This window comes from Plecotus auritus, assembly GCF_963455305.1.
Source record: "Plecotus auritus genome assembly, chromosome: 6".
Taxonomy (NCBI): Eukaryota; Metazoa; Chordata; class Mammalia; order Chiroptera; family Vespertilionidae; genus Plecotus; species Plecotus auritus.
Genome location: NC_137773.1, coordinates 97408282 through 97429389, shown reverse-complemented (window position 1 = coordinate 97429389; position 21108 = coordinate 97408282). Strand labels below are relative to the sequence as shown.

General features: G+C 50.5%; 1 protein-coding gene across 2 annotated transcripts in view; it reads right to left on the bottom strand.

Annotated features, from left to right (window-relative positions):
• Positions 1-20756, bottom strand: part of KLHL26 (kelch like family member 26) — a 31007-nt gene extending 10251 nt beyond the window's left edge. For both annotated transcript variants that reach the window (XM_080673220.1, XM_080673219.1), the window contains exon 1: positions 20662-20756. In XM_080673220.1, coding sequence (XP_080529346.1) covers positions 20662-20744 — 83 coding nt within the window. In that variant the 5' untranslated portion in view covers positions 20745-20756. The remainder of the gene's footprint in view (positions 1-20661) is intronic.
• Positions 20757-21108: the final 352 nt, after the last annotated feature.

The following is a 21108-nucleotide window of genomic DNA, read 5'->3' as shown; positions in this document are numbered from 1 at the left end:
ACTTGGACTCAACAAGTCCAAGCACCAGTATGTCGCATTCATCACTAAGACCCCCTAAAGCCCAAACCCAGAGCCTACCCCTGAGTGGAGTGTCTGGGGGTCAGGCAAGGACCCAAAGGCTGGGAGGTACAGATCAGTGAGACCCACTCCTCCAGGAAACCTGCCCAGGCTGTACCACAGACCTCACCTCGCCAGGCTCTGGCATCTGATGTGAGAAGCAGAGGGAGGATTCTGATCCCTACCCTGTCATCAGCCAGCTGTGTGACTCAGACACATTCTCTGGTCTCCAGGTCTTTGTTTCTTGACTGCCAAATGGGGCAGGCAGGAGCACAGATGTCACAGGGCTGTGGTGAGGCTCCTATCACCTCCTGGGAAGTGATGGACCACAGACCACCTACTTCTCCCAGCTTCCCTTTGGGCTAGGGAGGTGGCAAGGCCCAGTGGGGGACTGTATCCTGCCACTACCCTTACAAGCCACCTGTGAGCCACTGAACATGGTCATGCACTTGGGAACTTAAAGCCTGGAACTACCCACAGAGCTCTGGCACATGGTAGATGCTCATTGAGCCAGGCTGGCCTCTCTGTGGACACCTTGCCTTGCAGATTCTGTACATTTTGCTAATTTGGTTTCAGACAGTCTCTTTTTTTCTTGGAGACTTTGGAGCAGGGCAGGAGAACTTCTTGTGTTTCCCCTAAGCCAGGGGTGGGCAAACCTTTTGACTCGAGGGCCACAATGGGTTCTTAAACTGGACCGGAGGGCCGGAACAAAAGCATGGATGGAGTGTTTGTGTGAACTAATATAAATTCAAAGTAAAGGAGCGGAGGGGAGAGCAAGAGAACCGGATAGAACAGATGGATCCGGCCCGCGGGCCGTAGTTTGCCCAAGGCTGCCCTAAGCTCAAGGACTGATATGCACGTTCACATTTTCACGGGAAGATATCACATCAAGGGCAACTTTATTGTGGAGCTGCTCTGTCCCTGAACATATATGGTACAAATGATGTGAGCTGATGGTTTATAGGAAAGAAAGCACAGCTGGCTGGAAAGACCTGAGAGTAGGCCTCTTCCAAATATGGAAAGTGTGCTCACCAAGGGACTGGCTTTACCCCTCAGGTGGGCAGAGTCATCAGGTTATCTCACAGCAGACACTCATGCCTGTTCCCAGTGTCTCACATATCCTCCTACTAGCAAATCTACTTCTGGGATTTATTTGAGGTGTACTCACATGTGCAAGAGATGAGTGAGAATATTCCCCACATACCATTCGTGGGGGCTAAAGATGGGAAACGAGCTAAATGTCCTTCAAGGTGGTACAAAGAATTATGGTGCCTTCTGATAGGGTCTGCCCTTCAGCTGAGCATAGAGGCAGCTAAAATGTTCATATATGGGAGTTAGGATACCCAGGTTGGAACCCCAACCAAGCCCACTGGGCTGCTGCCTACAGGGTGTGGGCCGAGCTACAACCAGATTGAGAAACAACCACTTTCTGCATACACATCCTCCTCATGCTGGGCAAGGCTCCCAGCACCCCATAAGCTGTTTCCTTCCTCCCATCTCAAAGATGGGACAACTGTCCCTGAAGCCCCTGCACTACCCCTTCCACATCTCACAGCCTCTGGGGAGCTCAGGGAGGGAGGGAGGAAGCCAGCAGAGGCCAAAGTCCCAGACTGGATAAAGAGGCAGACTTGGCTGGGCAGAGGTGGGCAGGAGGAGGAGGGAGTGAGAGGCCTGGGACCAATGACTAAAGCAAGGACCCATTACTCAGGCCAGCCAGACAGGGGGTGGCCGCTGTGGTGGGACGATAGTCCTCCTCCAGGAAGGCTGCTGCCGCCTTCCTGGGCCATTCGGAGTCTCTAGACAGCCACCCGAGCATGGTCACTAGCACTGAGTCATCGGAGCCAGTGCGTCAGCAGCTGGTCAGAGTGTCTCTGAGGCTGCTCACTGCTGTCCTGGATGACTCTCTGCCCAGATCTGGACTCTGAGGGGCAGCGCATGCCCCCACAGACTTGGCCTGTGCTTGGGATTGTCCTGATCCCCTACTCCTGTGCTGGAGCCTCCCCTTCCTCCAGCACTCATTGGGAACCTCTGGCCGGGCCCAGGCCTGTGCTAGACATGGGAACATGGCCTCTGCTTCCCTTGGGGCTTCCCCTGCACAGGGGCTGATGGCCCATGGGACTGGGTGGAGTAAATGCCCCCAGATGGACCACCACATGGCAGGATACCCATAATCTCTCAGGGAACCCCAGCCACTGAGCCTATTGCCCACATTGTCACCAGTTTCCTACTGGTACCCCCTACATGGGCTCACCCCATGAATATACTACAGGCTGCCTCAGGTTCTGCTATGAGGAGACCCAGCCCAAGGCAGGACGATCTAATGGGGAGAGGCCACAGGAAGTACAGAGCCACAGGGTGACAGGGCCCCATGGTGGAGGTGGAAACTCTCTTCCTCCTGTCCTTGCCCACTGCTGGCCCTGGTCTCCGTGGTCAGTTTCCCAACCCTACAGGAGATCTCCAAAGCCCCGGAACAGTTCTTTTCATTGGAATGTCAAAAAAAAAAAAAAAAAAAAAAAAAAAAAAGAAAGAAAGAAAAAAGGAAAAAGCAACAACAGGAATTTCATGGAAACATTTCTTTGGGGTTTTGTAAAATCCTTTCCCACCCCCACATGGAGCCCAAAGCTCAGGCCAGAACAGAGTCTGCCGGTATTGCCCCTTTAACATACTGTTCTGACATGCAAATTCCCTCACTTCCCCTCAAAACGGAGAGCACTTCCACTTTCAAAGCCAATTTTGGTTTTATTGTCCATGTGGCTCCAAGGAGCACAGCAGCGCAGTGCAGCTGGTTGGCTCGTACCCCGGCTGACGCTGTACCAGGGAGTTCAGCCACTCCACCCAAAGTCCCAGGAGCATCAGCAGGGAAGATACTGCACTTCAGGGGGCAGAGACCCAGAAAGGGAGACAGAGACCCAGGGACAGAAGGAAGAGAACCAGAGAGAGAGGAACAGAGTTCCAGAAAGAGAGGAGGATAGAGACACAGAGAGAAAGGGGGTCAGAGACCCAGAGAAAGAGGGGGACAGAGACTAAGAGAAAGAGGGGGACAGAGACCCAGAGAAAGAGGGGGACAGAGGCTCAGAGAGGGGGAATTGGACTCTAGAGCCCTGATGAAGCTCTGGCAGCCTGCTGGTCCACTTCTCCGCTCTATTTCACATGTCTCCCTCCCCCACCTCCTGTCTAGCCATACTGGAAACTTCTGTGACTTCCCGCTCCAACCCCCTCTGAACCTTCACAAGATAGGCTTACTAACTAAGCACCTACTGCAAGTGGTTCTTCATAGGCAACCTCATGAATTCCCTACCAGCACAGGAAGACAGTGCAACAAGTATCCCCTTCAATGGGAGACCAAGGCCCAGCATGGCCCCCATACCTGCTCACTACAATGTAGCCTACTGGCTCTGCCAAGGCCATGGCTGGCTCCTGGGACCGCAGCTCCAGGGGTAAGAGATGCAACAAAGCCAGGGTCTCACATGCCCCACAGAGGCAGACAGCCCAGCCACTGTTAGTTACCATGGTTACAATATTGCACAGCTTGGAGAGCTATGCTCACAGCCCAAGGACAGTCTCCAGGATTTGGCACCTTGCTCTGGCTCACAGCCCCCACTCATGTCAGCGTCTCTCTCTTGGGACTGCTCTGCCCGCCTCACCCTCAAGGGGCAGCAAGCCCATTCTGTGGCCATCCCTACAAATAAGGGGCAGCTCCTTCAGAGATGCCTGCAGTTCTTTGGCAGGGCTTGATCCCTGGGCTTACAGGGGAGGTGAGGGGGCAGGGGAAGCAGAGAAAAGCTCAGAGCCAGAAGCAGATAAAGGTTCCCACAGTAGTGTCCCAGAAGGCCAGGGCATCAATCCACTGATGGAGACCCAGAGGGAACAGAGTCCCAGAAAAAGGAGGACAGAGACCCAGAGAGAAGGGGGATAGAGACCCAGAGAGAGAGAGAGGAAAACCCAGCCAGGGCCCCAGATCCCAGGTCCTCCAAGCCCTGGACTCTCTCTACAGCATCAGCAGTTGTTTATTTCTCCCTCCTGGTCATCATGCTGGTTATTCTCCGATATTTTCTGTGACAGCTTAAAACAGACTGCCAGCACCATGCCAATCTGTACACTCTATGGGTGGATCTGTATGTGTCCAGGGAGGGCAGGTGTGCCAGGCCACCAGGTGGAGGCAAAGCCTAGTCCACACCCTAGAACTTGCCCTGCCTCCTCCAAGAGCCGAAGGCTATGGACATGGCCAGACCCCACTCTAAGCCTACCCAGGGAACACATCACCCACAAAACCCCCCTCTCTGAGCCCTGAAAAATAACTCCAGGCACGCACCCACACATCCCCTAGTCTTCCGCCTGGTTCACCATCTGGAGACTTCATCCACTTGTATGGCCTTATTTCTGCCTATCTGTGCCTGCCAAGCACTGACAGGGTGACAGAAGAGAGGGGGTGTCAGGGAGTGCCCAAAAGGAAGTACTGTGCAACCTGCCCATACCTAGGGCTGGCACCTCCTGAGGGCCCCATATAACACCAGGCAGGCTGAGGCTGGGGAAGGTGGTGGGGCAGACAGGTAGGTTCTGGAACCACATTCACCTTGAAAGAGCCTTCATGAATCCTCTTGAGGACTCTAGAGGTGAGAAAAGCTGCTCCCATCCTGCCCAGCCTTTGTGTCACCAGCCCCACAATGACACCCTGCCCTAGGCCTGCCTAAGATCCCTAATGCATAGAGCCTGGCACAGAGTGGCCCCTACTCAGTGCTGGTTCCACTCCACATAGGCCCTGCCAGCTCAATCGTCCTGACCTTCTGTGACTTGATGGGACAAACAGCACAAACCCCCAGGCTCCCCCAATACTCACTGGGTCACAGGGGAGTACTCTGTAGATACCACCCACCCTCCTGCCAGGAGAAGGGCATGACATCAGACCCTGTCACCCCCCTGCCAAAGCCCCCTGTTGCTCTCCATAGCCTCACATGGGCCATTGCCCCTCAAACTGGGCCAAGACCGGTTCAGGCTCTGTGTCCTCACCCCAGCCTCTTACTGATGCCCCTGGGAGCCCAGGACAAGTGGGGATCTAGCTACTACTGATGGACAGGAGGACCATGTAGGCAGCACCCACCATTCCCAGACCCGCCCAACTCTGGCCACTTCTCAAGGCTAGGAAGAAGGAAAAGGACACCCAAACCCAACGTCCCTTGCCAGCATCAAGCTTTCTGCTTCCACAGTCCCCATCCCTCCCTGTCCTGGTGAGAACCCACTCCATATAGAGCTATGGGCTGGGTGGTGCAGACCTGGCTCCCAGCTTACCTCGCAGTGGGCAGTCTGGCAAAGGGAACACCACTATCATTACCTTCTTACAGACAGGGTATTTAGGCACAGAGATTCAGGCACAGAGAGGTCCAAGGCCACACAGCACACAAGAGGCCTGGCTGATGTCAGTCTTTCTCTGTAGTCCCAGGTGGGTAGACCCCATGATCACTGAGACCGCTGTCTAGGGGTGCTGAGCCACAAAGTGGACGTGGAGCTGTACAGCAGGAAAGGCAGGACGTGGTTCCTGGGTGCCGGCCATGACAAGGTATAGATTAGCCCACTAATCCTCGAGCTGCTACATGGGAGATTGGCCCACTCTGGTGGGTCATTCTGGGAGAGCCACACCCCCACCCCCCGGCCTCTCAGATCCCCAACCTGGCTCTATTTGTTTTCCCAACTCATTGCTCTGTCTGGCACACCACCTGTCTGTTCCCAGCCTATCTCCCCAAGGCTGAAACAGGAGCCTCACCAGGGCAAGGTAAGATGGATTCTATCTCCTGCTGTGTTCCTGTGCCAGACACCATGCCCAAAATGTGCTCAGAGCTCAGTCACACTTATCGACTGGATGCTGCATGGGATGGATGGATGGATGGGTGGATGGGTGGGTGGGTGGGTGGAACTGGTGGATAGGCGGGTAAATGGATGGGTAAGGTAATAGGTGGGGGCAGCACTGGCTAGAGCTTGACTCCCATCTCTACTCCCTACAAATCTCTGCTACACATACCTGCTCTGTTCACTCCCTCCATGCACCCTCCTGGTCCAAGTCCTGTAATTGGGTATGTTATCCTTTGGGCTCAACAAGGAAGCCCTCAGCAAAATTTTCTCTGGGACATCTGACCTCCACAATTTGCTCATGTTGTGCCCCATGTTGAAGGGCCAACTCCTCCTGCCCTCTAATCCTCCTCCTTATGCTGCACTCCCAAGTCCCCCAGTTCTTCCAAGCCTTCTTGAAGCAAGTCGTCCATGGTCTCCCTTGCCCTCACAGTCCAGACAGATCTCTCCACAGCCTCCCTTGCCCCACAAAGCCCAGCAGCATGCCATGAGTAGCAGGGGCAGACTAGTGAGCAGGTCTCAGGCCAAGGCTTTGCCTGTTCCGTTCCCACCCACTGACTCAAAGCCGATCCCAGTATCAGCCCATCCCCCCACATTATCCCTACTTCACTGGGCTTGGAAACAAAGCCACCTGAATGAGCAAAACCCCTTCACTCTACAAATCAGGCAAGTATGTGCATGACTGCACGGCCCCAGAACACCATTCAAAAACACAGTGACATTCTAACACTGCCAAATTCCAGTGTCTCAGGGCCCAGCCCAGCTGCCTCCCCTGGCAGGACAGGTGTTGAGGCCCTGAAAGGGATGGTTCTGCCAAGTGATATGGCATGTGTTCATGCCCAGTGGTGCCAGGCCAGACACAGGCAGACACAGCTGTGGGGACAGCTCAGCCAGGCCCTTCCAACAGCAGCACAAATTTAGGCATAAGAAGGGATCTGTCATGAACATCTTCATTTTAGGAGGTACCAACATCCCTCCCATCTTCTGATAAGGTCCCCGTTTTCCTCAGGGAACCTTCACTCTCAGCCCAAGTGGTAGGGATCAGGAGACCCCCATCCCTGGGCTGAAAGAAAAGACTCATGACTCAGCCTGGCCAACCAGAGCCTCCCAGGCTCCCAGCCACAATGAATGGGGTTTTGAATCATCCAATCCAATCCGAGCCTTCCTTGAGACTTTTTCTAGACCCACCAGAATGGAGATTTGCCTTCCCCTGGGGATTCTGGGATAGTGGGGAGCAAGGTGGGGTCACCTTGCCCAGTCAAGAGGGAAAGCAGAGCTGAGAAATGGGAGTCAGATTCCAGGAGAATCATCTGAGCCCTGAAGAGACCTAAAACTGAATTCCTCCCTAAACTTTTTTTTCAATGTGAACAATGAACTTTTATTTTTCTATTGAAGGCATTGAGTTGAGTTTCTGGTGCTTATAACCAAAGAGGGCCTTCAATGTCAGAAGCCTCAGATCCTGGCCTCCTGACCACCACATTCCAGATGAGCCTCTGGGAAAACCACTGTGGAGTTAACAATTCTCCAGCTGCCACCTCTTCCAGCACTGCACACAGGCTTCCTACCCTGAGATTGGGAGGGGGGTGAGGAAGCCACACTGGGCAATCTCTGGGTGAGTAGGTGGTGGCCATACTGAGCCTGAGCCCCGCCTGCCTGCAATGAGACAGCAGGCTCCCTGGTAAAGGTCAACAAGCTACCCGCGCCCCCCACTGCGAAAGTTCAGCAACTCTAAATGCTAAAATGCTGGAAGCATGCCTAAGGTTGGAGCTGCGAGGCAGTCCATGCCATCAGCCTCGACAAGGAAAACACTACCCATTGCTTCTGCAAGTGACTCACATGCAGCATAAACATTTGTGAACTCCCAACAGCCCTACCTTAGAAGCAGGGCTCCAATTATGCCCTTTTGTGACAAAGAGAGGAGAGAGAAGGAGAAGAGAGAAAGCAAGAGATGCCTTCCTGGGACCACCCCCGCTCCCCACCCCAGACCTCACTACAACTTTAGTCCTGGAAGTTTTCCAAATGGAAGCTGCCTTGGGGTCTTCACTGGGGCTCCCTTACATGCCTGTCACCTTATGGGCACCTTGTCACCCGCTGAACCATTCCTTGAGAGAATGCGTCACTCTTAGCTACAGTTACAGAAGATTCTGGGTGATCACGTCTCCATTCCTGCTTCCTTTGGCAGACTGCTTCAACTCCTAACACCCCGTTGAGAGGAGAGCTCTCCGGATATCTAGCTCAGCCCACTCCCCGGTCCAGTCAGTCTTTGACCCCTGTGGAATTTTGCAGTTGTGATGTCAGGAAACATCTTGGACCTGAACTGGGTAACCACCCTCGAGGCTTTAAAAGCCCCATGGTCCACCCCTCAAGATTTCCTCCAGGCTGATCATGTTCAATTCCAGAAGCTGCTTCACTCACAGGAAAGCTATGAGATTCCCCAAAGGTGCTGGTTACTTCCTCCGGAATCACAATATTTCCATGTGTGGCAAGGTGGCTCATAGGAAAGATTAGCCCTGAGCTGCTTGGCGAGGGGTCTAAAATCACCCTGGATCTTCTCCGAAACCTATTCTGCAGAGGAAGAATGCTAGGGAGGATCTGTCCTCTGCATCCTGAGCAGCCCTCTGCAGAGACCAGGGACAGGTCGGGAAGGGGAGAAAGAAAGGACTGGAGTCCCAGAGTTAAACAAGTGTTAAAAGCTCATCTGCACAGCTGCTAGCACTACCACAAAAGGAAGGGGGTCTGCTAGTAGGGACCTGGAGGGTGGCCCCCATTTCCCACTGCAGGCAGCTGGACAGGGAGAGCAGCCAGCTGTTTCCGTGTTCAACACACAGCATTAAGATCTTACACAAAGCACACCTGCCAAAAGGTACTGTTCACTGGCTTCTCTCAAATAGGCCTGATTCACTGACAACACGCCTGGGAATCTGTTTTTCTATCCAGATCCTGCCATGAAATAAAGGGAGGAGGAGGTGGGTGCCCCTCACCTGGCTAGGCCATGAAGGACTTCCAGAAGCCTCTCGGTCAGGCCAGCAACCCTGGCAAACCCATAGCAGACTATGTGTGGAGTATTTACTAGATGGAATCAGAGCCTCCACGATGAAGCCCTGCCCTCAAGGAGCACACATTTTTGGGGGCACAAGTCCTAAGCACAGAGAATGTTCCGTGAACACAAAGCAAAGGCGGGCAGTGGGCTGTGGTGGGGAGTGGAGCATGTGAACAGAGGGATCAGCCAGGAATCAAGGAGGCAACACTGGGGTTGTGCAAAAAGCTGAGACAGGACACTCCAATGTGAGCTGGGCTAATGGTCCAGGAGGGGAGCTGGCCCAAGAGGAGGGCAGGGTGATGGAAGCTAGAGGGCCTGGCGGGTGGGCTGAGGGGGTCACATGGAGAATTTGATTTTGTTCTGAGATTGAGGAAGCCCCTGGCAGGTGTCAGATGAGGTAACAATGAGCAGTCTCCCACCAGTTAGAATGGGGAGACAGTGGCACAGAGCCTGCAGGAGAAGGAGGTGGAAAAAGGGGCCGGACCAGGATGTGGCCAACAGAGAGGAGAGAGCAAATAGAAGTAAGTGTGGTGCGTACTCAAAAGGAGAGGTTCAGAGGCCATTGCAAGTGGAATCAAACTGGGGAGATCTCCTGCAGCGACAAGGACTTTCCCTCGAGGAGGGACATTCCTAGGACCAGGACCTGCTGGCTGGAAGACCCGAGGTCCTTGACCAAGGAGAGGCATGAGGGCTTTCTGGAACAGAGGCAGCCAGTGAGACTTGGAGGCAGGATGTCTACCTCCCAGCTCTCTATCGGCTGCTGGCAGGCAGCACAGCCTCTCAGGTCCAGTGAGGGCTGGTCCTCCCCTGCCCACCCACCTACTCACAAATCCTCCCCCAGCATGCACTGCTGGATCCTGAGATCAGATGACTCCTGTCTGGCTGCCACCACTGGTCAACACATTGCACAAGTTCAACCTCAAATCTTCCCCAAACCTATGCCCTCTCCACAGTCCCAACTTTGGTCCAGGCCCCCTCCTCTCCTGCCAAAGGGATCCTTCCAAAACACAAATCTGACCTATGTGTCCCCTCACCCAAATCCTGCACCTCCAGTCTCCCGCCTCGTCCCTCCCATCCACTCCAGCTCCTCTCTGACTCCAGACCCCTGAAAAGCCTGTCTCCTCCACCTTCAGAACTTGCACACACCCCTTGCCAGCACCCAGAACTATCCACCTCACTCGACCCCCTTCGCCTGAGCTGATGACACTAAACATCATATGACACAAACCTTGTTCTTGAGGAGGCTCTCAGAACCTTTCTAAGAAGGCAGGAACCTCCAACTTGGCCTTAGGATCATTCATGGCAACCATGGGGCAATGACTGCACCATTGTTTCACTAATTCCTTGCTGGCACGTAGGAGCCCCAAGGGCAGGACCCAACTGTTTCCCGCCCTCCTTTCGTAGCAAGCCCAGCACCAAACATAGTGGTAGGCACACAAGAGGCATGTGACAACCACCAGAAGAAGAGCAAGATGTCATGAGTTCATCCACATGTTGACTAATTGTTTTTATCTGGGCCCTTCCCCTTCTCCCTCTCCCTCCTTCTCCCACTACCGTTCTCCTTCTCCAGGGTCATCAACCCCAAATCTGAAACATGCCCTAAGACCAAAGGGAGGGAGTGCAGAGAAAGCCCCACTTTTAAAGTGGGGGGGCGGGGGCGTGGTGAGACTGCAGGCACAAAACCTATACCCTGGCCTTGCTGAACTCTCCCCTGCGGATAAGTAATCAAAAATAACTACTGTTAAAGAAAGTGAATGATACACCGGGTGTGATCCCTGGAGACAGCACAATGATAGCAGAAGCTAATAAAACCTTTCTACCCCAGTTACTACGGACAACAAGAAGAAGGCATCCCCAGGGGGTAGCAGCTACCATGTGGAAGCAGTCCAGCTGTGAGACAATCAATTCAGAGCACCCTGATCAATTCAGAGCAAAGTGTGGAGTTTTCAGAGCAATTTTACATCATGAGTTCATTGGACCCTGCCGGGACTCTGCTGGCAGAGGTGAAGAATGGGGAACCTCACTCCCTGAGGAGGGACGAACAGCATGGTCCGACACTCCAGCACCACCAGCGCAGGGCTCCCTCCAGCTTACCTCAGGCTCAACTGCCCCCATCCCAATACTCCACCAAGACCCACCCAACTTGTGCCCACACTCTGTTCTAGAGTGCCAGGCTCTCACAGTGACTTCTGCTCTCATGTTGCAGAAGCAGCTAAGACTTGACATGGTCCATTTTCCCACTGCCCTGCTACTGTCCCTCTCGTGGCCACCAACTAATGATGCCATCATCCTCCCAACTGCTCAGGCGAATTGCCACAGACTGAATGTTTGTATCTCCCCAAAACATGTATGTTGAAACCTAACCTCTAATGTAATGGTGTCAGACAGTGTGGCCTTTGGGAAGTAATAGGTCATGAGGTTAGAGCCCTTGTGAATGGGATTAGTGACCTCATTAAAGAGACCCCAGAGCCCTGGCCAGTTTAGTTCAGTGGATAGAGCGTCAGCCTGCGGACAGAGGGGTTCCGGGTTCGATTCCAGTTGGGGGCACATGCCCGGGTTGCGGACTCGATCCCCAGTAGGGGGTGTGCAGGAGGCAGCCGACCAGTGATTCTCTCTCATCATGGATGTTTCTATCGCTCTCTCCTTCTCCCTTCCTCTCTGAAATCAATAAAGATATATTTTTTAAAAATAAAAAAAATAAAGGGACCCTAGAGAGCTCCTAGACCCTTCCACCATGTGAGGAGACAGTGAGAATACACGATTTATGAATCAGGAGTGGTCTCACCAGACATCTTGATCTCGAACTTCTAGCTTCCAAACTTTAATAAATTTCTGTTGTTTATAAGCCATCCAGTCTACAGTATTCTATTTCAGCAACCCAAATTGACAAAGACACCAACTTTCTCTTTCCCCCACCTGCCACACTGACATGCCAACACCCCATGATCCTCTCACAGCCCACATAGACACAGTGGACAGAACACTGACATCATCAGGGCCCCAGGGCAATGTCGCTACCTTTGCATTAACACATGCACATTCAAAGTGCTGGGCACCCTCTGAGCACACCCTCACCCTAGCTCACTTCTTCAAGCTACCCTGCCCTGTGGGTCTGGGGTCCCACTTTCCAGATGAGGAATCTAATGCATAGAGGTATGTAGATATGCCCAAGGCACACAATGAGTATGTAGGTCTGTCCTACTCGTGGAAGGAGGGACCACAGACATGTGGGTGTGATGAGGCCCCTGAAACCACCAGAATTCCCAAGAGGAATAGTGGAGTTCCCATGTCTGAAGGGCCAGCTGAAAAAGAGGATGAGGCCAAGGCAACAAGAACCTTCTCATCCTCCAGTCTTTTGCACAGGCATTGGGGGACTGGACTCTTCCAGAACCTAGAAGCTTAGTGGACACAAGCTAGGGTGCAGTCAGAGATGGTTTGTTAGGAAAATTCAAACAAACAAAGGCCACCAACCCAGGAGCAGACACTTCAGCTGAACTGTGCCAAACCCATTCACACTGTGTCCTGGGCACACCTTCCCAAGGAAACACCTGTGGGCGATATGTCCCTCGCCCAGATACCCTCACCTCACCCTCAGGAGCAGTGTGAGTCAGCAAGTCTGGGCCCCATCCAGACACCTTTAGGGAAGATGGACCAAGGAATGAGGATGCCAAAGGCCTAACGTCTGAAGAGCCTCCGTGGAGAAAAGGCTCCTCTGGAACTCAGCCAGCTAGGTACCTCATAGCGATGGAATTTTAGCTGGGGAGGTTCAACTCCCTGGAGAGTACCTCCTCCCCCTAACACCCTGCACAGTTTCAAACCTCTTCTTCCTCCAGGAACCTGAACCTCACGGAGGGCCGAAGGTGGAGCTGGGAGGGATCCCACTAGAGGACAAGTGTCTTTTGTGTGAGCGAGCCTGCAGCCAGTCTCCACCTCCCCTCCTCAGGCCCTGGCTGAGGCAGCCATGCTTCATCTATCCCGGAGGTTCGGCTCAGTCATTAACGACCATCTCTACTAGGCAACGGGTTTTTTGTTGATCCCTGGAGACAGGAAGGAAAGAGAATAAGCTTTTCTCTTTCATTTTCCCCCCTTGGTTGCAGAAAAGAGAAGTTGGAACAAACAAGTTACATAATACTAGGGGTGGTGGGAGAGCACAGTCCCTTGAGGACAGTTTCTCAAGTTGTGGGACTGCTAGAAGGGCCAAGGGGAAGACAGGAACTGCGCCCACCCCAGGCCAAATGGCAAAACCTTCATGGGACAAAAAGGCAGATGCAGACACCTCCTGGCAGACTGAAAAAGCAACCTGCCAGACAAGGCCAGCCAACTCCTGCCTCCAGGAGTCCCACAAGCCTCCCCAAAAAGGCTATGGACCAACCTGTCCATAGATGAGACTTCCCTGCCAACTGCAAGCCCTAGAGAGCTTTTCCACACCCTATCCATCCCTCCCTACCTGGCCATATTTCTTGAACACTTATTTCCTCTGTGTAGCCTGTGTTCTAGACATATAAGACATGGTCCCCACCATCAAGGCATCTCTACTAATAAATAGACCAAGCAGTGTTGAGTGGTGATGATGTGATCAAGGATACAGGATCCAGCCATATGATCCAGCAATTTTGCTCCTGCCATCGAGCTCAAAGAAATGAACACAGGGGTTCACACAAAAACTTAAATATGCATGTTCATAGCAGCACTATCCAAAATAGCCAAATGGTGGGTCCAACTCCAATGTCATCAGCTGGTGAATGGATAAACAAAATGTGGTATGTCCACACTATGGAATATTATGCAGCTATAAAAAGAATGGAATACTGATACATGCTACAATGTAGAGGAACCTCTAAAACATTACATGGAATGAAAGAAGTCAGTGATAAAAGACCCTATATTGTATAATTCTATTTATAAAGCAGGTAACTTTAGAGACAGAAAGTAGAGTAGTTGCTAGGGGCTGGGATAGAAGGGGAATGGATAGTGACTGCTAATGAGAACAAATTTCCTCTTGAGGTTATGGAAATGTTCTGGAAATAGATAAAGGATACATAACAACATTGGGAATGTGCTACATACCACTGAATTGTACACTTTATTTTTTAATTAATTAATTGATTGATTGATTATTTTAATGCCTTGCTGGGACTCGAACCAGTGACCTCTTGGTGCATGGAGCAACGCTCAATCCACTGAGCCACACCAGCCAGCTTAATTTATTTTTTAAATCCTCACCCAAGGATATGCTTATTGATATTAGAGAGAGGGGAAGGAAGAGTGAGAGAAAGAGAGAGAAACATCAATGCAAGAAAGAGCTATCAGTTGACAGGGTCAAACCCACAACCTAGGTATGTACCCTGACCTGGAATCAAACCTGCAACCTTTCGGTATATAGGATGCTCTACCAGCTGAGCCACACTGGCCAGGGCTGAATTGTATGTATACTTTAAATGAGTTTTTATGTTATATAAGTTTTACCAAAAATAAATAAATAAATAACAAAAACTAACAATAAACAAACAAACCACACACATATACAACAAGGTGACCAGAAAAAGTGCCCTCGGGGCTAGCTGAACGCAGGTAATCAGGCAGGTGACTTTGGGAGGCCATGACTTTGGAGTGTGAAAGGATGAAGAATGGAGTATGGGCAAGTCATGCACCAGGACTGGCTGGCCCGTTTGGAAGAAATGAAGGAAATAATAAATGAACAATGCTACAAAGGCCTCTACATTTCAAAAGATCCTTGGAGACTACTGTGTGCCACATTCTCCTTCAAAACCTGCTCTTTTTTAAAAAAAATATATATTTTATTGATTTTTTTACAGAGAGGAAGAGAGAGGGATACAGTTAGAAATATAGATGAGAGAGAAACATCGATCAGCTGCCTCCTGCACACCTCCTACTGGGGATGTGCCCTCAACCAAGGTATATGCCCTTGACCGGAAACAAACCTGGGACCCTTCAGTCCGCAGGCCAATGCTCTGTCCACCGAGCCAGACCAGTTAGGGCCTGGTCTTCTTTTTGTATGCTCCATCTCACCATATTAGGGCTTCTTGCTTTCCTCCCTACACTAGCACTACGGGAATAAGACACACACACACACACACACACACCATCAATTGCTACAGACAACACAACAGTGATTTTTCACTGGGATGGATGGAAGGGGGTATATGGGCATCTTAGAGATGATGGAGATGTCTTTTTTTAAAAATATGTTTAGGTCTTTTTTTATTTTTTAAATATGTTTGTATTGATTTTAGAGAAAGAGGAGGGGAGAGGGAGAGATAGAAACATCGATCAGCTGCCTCCTGCACACCCCCTACCAAAGATCGAGCCCACAACCCGAACATGTGCCCAGACCGGGAATCAAACTGGTGACCTCTTAGTGCATGGGATGACACTCAATCAACCAAGCCACACCAGCGGGCAGCAGAGATATCTTTTAAGAAAGTGACTCTCAAAACAACAATGAGGTACCATCTCACACCTGTCAGAATGGCTATCATCAACAAATCAACAAACAACAAGTGCTGGCGAGGATGCGGAGAAAAAGGAACCCTCCTTAACTGCTAGTGGGAATGCAGACTGGTGCAGCCACTGTGGAAGACAGTATGGAGTTTCCTCAAAAAGTTAAAAATGGATTTGACCCAGTAATCCCACTTCTAGGAAGGACTATATCCCAAGAAACCAGAAACACCAATCAGAAAAGATATATGCACCCCTATGTTCATAGCAGCACAATTTACAATAGCTAAGATTTGGAAACAACCTAAGTGCCCATCAGCAGAGGAGTAGATTAAAAAACTGTGGTACATCTACACAATGGAATACGATGCCACTATAAAAAAGAAGGAACTTTTACCATTTGCAACAGCATGGATGGAATTGGAGAGCATTATGCTAAGTAACATAAGCCAGTCAGAGAAAGATAAATATCACATGATCTCACTCATATGTGGGATATAATGATCAACATAATTTGATGAACAAGAATAGATCCAGAGACAAATGGCAGGGGAGGGGGGTTATAGAGCAACCAAAGGACTTGTATGCATGCATATTAGCATAACCAATGGACACAGACACTGGGGCGGTGGGGGCTTGCCTGGGGTGGGAATGACTGGCAGGGGAGAGGGGTGTCAAGCGGGGGAAAAAGGAGACATATGGACGTAAAACTTTAAACAATAAGTTTAAAAAAAAGAAAAAGAAAAGAAAGTGCCTCCATTTAGAAAAGATTTCTTTTCATTACATTAAAAGCATGATCCATAAAAGAAGAACATTGATAAACTCCATCTCATCAAAATAATAAACACTTGCCCAGTGAAAGATATTAAGAAAATGAAAAGACAACTTGCAGACTAGGAGAAAATATTTGCAAATCATGTATCTGATAAAGGGCTTGAATCCAGAATACATAAAAAACTCTTAAAAGTCAATAAGAGCCCTGGCTGGGTAGCTCAGTTGGTTGGAGCATCATCCCGATACTCGAAGGTTGAGGGTTCAATCCCTGGTCAGGGCACAAATAGGAGTCAACCAATGAATGCATAAATAAGTGGGACAATAAATCAATGCTGATCTCTTTCTCTTTCTCTCTCCAAAATCAATCAAAAAATAAAATTTTAGATCAATAAGAAGACAACTCAACTAAAATATGGGCAAAAATTTGAAGACACTTGACCAAAAATAAAAATAGCCAATGACACCATGAAAAAATGTCCAATATCATTAGTTTTTAGGGACATGCAAATTAAAACCAACATAAGATACCAGTATGCACTTAGAATTGCTAAAATTAAAGACTGGCCACATCAGTGTTGGTGTGGATGAGGTGCAGCTGAAACTCTCATGTACTGCTAATAGGAATGCAAAATGGTGCAGCTTCCCTACCATTTAGGACCCAGAAATTTCACTCCTAATTATATTCCCAAGGCAGGGTTCCTCAAACTATGGCCCGCGGGCCACATGCGGCCCGCCGAGGACATTTATCCGGCCCGCCGGGTGCCGCTGCCTGTCCTGCTTAGCAGCCGACTCGTCCCTGGCCCGCAGTGTGCATAGGAATTTGTTCATAGTTTTTTTTTTTAAAACTATAGTCCGGCCCTCCAACGGTCTGAGGGACAGTGAACTGGCCCCTGTTTAAAAAGTTTGAGGACCCCTGCCAAGAGGATGGAAGTATATATCTCACAAAGATACATAATCAACCCAGCTGGCATGGCTCAGTGGTTGAGCATTGACCTATGAACCAAGAAGTCACAGTTCCATTCCCCGTCAGGGCACATGCTCAGGTTTCGGCTCGATCCCCAGTGGGGAGCGTGCAGGAGGCAGCCAATCCATGATTCTCTCTCATCATTTTTTTTTTAAATATATTTTATTGATTTGTTACAGAGAGGAAGGAAGAGGGATAGAGAGTTAGAAACATCGATCAGCTGCCTCTTGCACACCTCCCACTGGGAATGTGCCCGCAACCAAGGTACATGCCCTTGACCGGAATCGAACCTGGGACCCTTCAGTCCGCAGGCCGACGCTCTATCCCAGGGGTGGGCAAACTTTTTTTTTTTAAATATATTTTATTGATATTTTACAGAGAGGAAGGGAGAGGGATAGAGAGCTAGAAACATCGATGAGAGAGAAACATCGATCAGCTGCCTCCTGCACACCTCCCACCAGGGATGTGCCCGCAACCAATGTACATGCCCTTGACCGGAATCGAACCCGGGACCCTTGAGTCCGCAGGCCGACGCTCTATCCACTGAGCCAAACCGGTTTCGGCAGTGGGCAAACTTTTTGACTCGAGGGCCACAATGGGTTCTTAAACTGGACCGGAGGGCCGGAACAAAAGCATGGATGGAGTGTTTGTGTGAACTAATATAAATTCAAAGTAAACATCATTACATAAAAGGGTACGGTCTTTTTTTTTTTTTTATTTCAATAGTTTTATTCATTTCAAACATTTTAACAAGAATGTAAACACTAATTATTATAATTTGAAACTTCAAAAAATGGAGGAATCATAGCACAATAACATACCTTATATTGAAGATGGCAAAGGCAAAATAAAATTGCCTAACAAAGGAAAGGTACAAAAGCCTTTCAAATTAAACTTAAATATAATAAAATAATTTAAAACCAAAACAAATAGAAAAGAACAAAATGTGTAAACAGTAAATTAAACATTTTCTTTAGTGCAACTTCCAAATTATGTACGGGACGTAGATGTAGATGGCAATGTAGACTGGGTTGAAAGGTTTTTGGTCTTTAAAACATCAACTTCAGTGGGAACAGTGTTGTTGGTCTCCTTTTTAGCTAATGCTCTGATACTGTGCTCTCCAGGGGCGTGTCTCCCTACATCACCACGATAACGTGTCTACGCATTCCCAGGGTGATGTCAGGGGACGCGTCCGCGGGCATTACAAGGAGCCTCTGGAAGATTGAGAGGTTGTTCCTTCTACTGAATGGGCGGATATAAATCCGCCCACTCAGAAGAAGGAGCTGCGGCCGTGTTTCCCGACGTTGCCATGTTAACACTGCTGCTGGTGAAGGAGCGGAGGGGAGAGCAAGAGAACCCTCTGCTCTTTCGGCTCCGCAGGCCGGATAGAACAGCCGAACGGGCCGGATCCGGCCCACGGGCCGTAGTTTGCCCACGGCTGCTCTATCCACTGAGCCAAACCGGCCAGGGCCTCTCTCATCATTGATGTTTCCATCTCCCTCTCCTTCTCCCTTCCTCTCTGAAGTAAATAAAAATATATTTTTTTTAAATATACATAACCAAATCTTCACAGCAACTTTATTTGTAATTACCAAAATGAAAACAACCAGTAAATGGATAAACTGTGTCCATCCATACAATGGAACACTATGCTGTAGTGAAAAAGAACAAACTTCTGGTACTTGTAACAACTTAGATGAACTTCAAAAACATTTTAAGAGAAAGAAGCCAGTCACAAGAAGCCACAGATTGTACTATCCCATTCTTGTAAATTTTCTAAAAAGGCAAAATTACAGAGAAAAAAAAAAACGGATCAGAGTGTGCCTTGGGCCAAGGGTGGGAGCGGGGTTCATTGCAACGGGCTTGGATGGAACTCTTAGTCGTGATGAAAGCATTCTGAAAACTGGATTGTGTTAATGGAGGCATACTCATAATTTATAAATTTATTTTTATTGAATTTATTGGGATAACATTGGTTAATAAAATTATATAGGTTTCAGGTGTACAATTCTATAATATACCATCTATATATTGTATTGTGTGTTCATCACCCCAAGTCATGTCTCCTTCCATCACCATTTATCCCCCCCTTATAAATTTATTGAAAGTCAATGAACTGCTCAGCTAAAATGAGCGAACAGTATCATATGGAATTAATTATGCCTCACCCAGGTTATCCCACCCCAGGGCCCAAGGCAGGGACCTGGGTTCACTGTCCCCTCTTATCTGTTCCTTACATGCCACCTCATGCCTGGTCTCCACACCCTGCCCAGGTTACCCGCTGAATGTCTTTCCAAATCCTCTGAATCTCTCTTGATCCCTACTGGAGGCCTCCAAAGCCCAACTCATGCATCTGGGCCGTCAGGCCTTTCCGGCCAGCACCATCCCAGGTCCCCACAATGAGAAATGACACCACAGCACATAAGTACTGACCAACTTCATCATTCATCACGTTGACTGAAATGATTTGCTCCCATAAGCTCTCCAGTGAGAAAGAGCCCAAATTGTGTACGTGGTCAGCCAAGGGTGGCAGGCTGTCCGAGGGGGCTGGGCTGGGCTGGTACAGTGGCCCTGTGCAATGTAAAGAGGAAGGGAGGTTGTGCTCCCTAAGGCCGGTGTTCTTCCCCTCTGAAAACCCAGAACAACACATGTAAACATCAAGTTTTACACAAATTCTGGGGTTCAAGCAACCAGTCTCAGGACTTAGCCAAAAGGAAAGGGGACTTCCCTGTTACCAAAAGGGGTGAATTCTGCCCCCTTAGTCTGAGGGCAAGACCTAGCTTCAAGTCCTTTAGCCGGTGGGGAGGAGATATTTAAACCCCATGGGTTGGGAAAAGATAGATCTTACTTGTTTTCTTTAGACCTTCAGGAATCTTTCACCATCCTCAGGCTCCCCAAGACCTACTCTGACCCCTCCAGACCCCTATCCCAGTCCCTGCCCATCAAGATTCACTGGGACCCCCCCAGGACCCCACAGCCTCCCCTGTCAGGTTCTTCCAGGCCTCTTTCAGGGCCTCAGGTTCACTTGAGCCCCTTATCCCCAGCCTTCCACAGTCCTCACTCATCCCAGGTCCCCTCAGCATGCCCTCAGGGCCACCTTTAGAACACTGGGGTCCTTTAGCACCCTCTAGAAAAGCTTGGGCCTCAGTCCCTCCAAGCTCCCTTCAGACCCCTCCTCAGAGTCCCGAAAACAGCATCAACAACCTCAAGACTGCCCACTGCCCCTTCTCAGGCCCTCTCTGCCTCCCAAACCCCTTGGCATTCCAAGTTCCCAGTCAGGAGCCCCTAGGTTTCCCTTCAGACCTCCAAGCCCCCCAAAGCCCCCTCTGGCTTCCAGAGCAACATGTAGACCTCTGGAGGTCCTGGGGCTCCCAGCCCTCCTTCAGTTGCCCCCTCAGCAGCCCCTAAAGCCTGCGGTCCCCCGGAAAGAACCTCGGGCAGCCCAGTACACTTCCAAGCCCCAATACTCCCCACAGGTCACCTGAGCCGTGGGGCAGCTGCAGGCCCACTGCGGGCCGGGTCTCACCTGCTTGGGCGCTCCGGGCCCGGGCCTGCACCGAAGCCAACGCCACCGCTGCCGCCGCCACCGCCACCACCGGACTCCGCCATCTTACAGCCGCGCGTTCGAATGACGGGGAGCCGTGCGCCTGTCCAGAAAACTGAGACTTGGGGCTCAGGGGGCGGGGCATGCTCCGCAAGGGCAGGACCTGAGTGATGAAAGAGGCCGGGCGTGTCGGAGGGGCGTGGTCTCCCGAGAGGGGCGGGGTCTGAAGATGGGCGGGGCGGCGAGGGCAGAAGGCCCGCTCTCCTGAGTAGAGGAAAGGCGGAGCCTGTGGCGAGGGGTGTGGTCTTGGGGACGAGGGGGAAGGCTCAGTCCACAGAGGGGCGGGGCCTGGTTTGGGATGTGTCGGAACCTAAAAGATGGTTGCAGGGTCGGGGGATAAAGGCGTGGCGATTGGCGAGGGTGGGACCA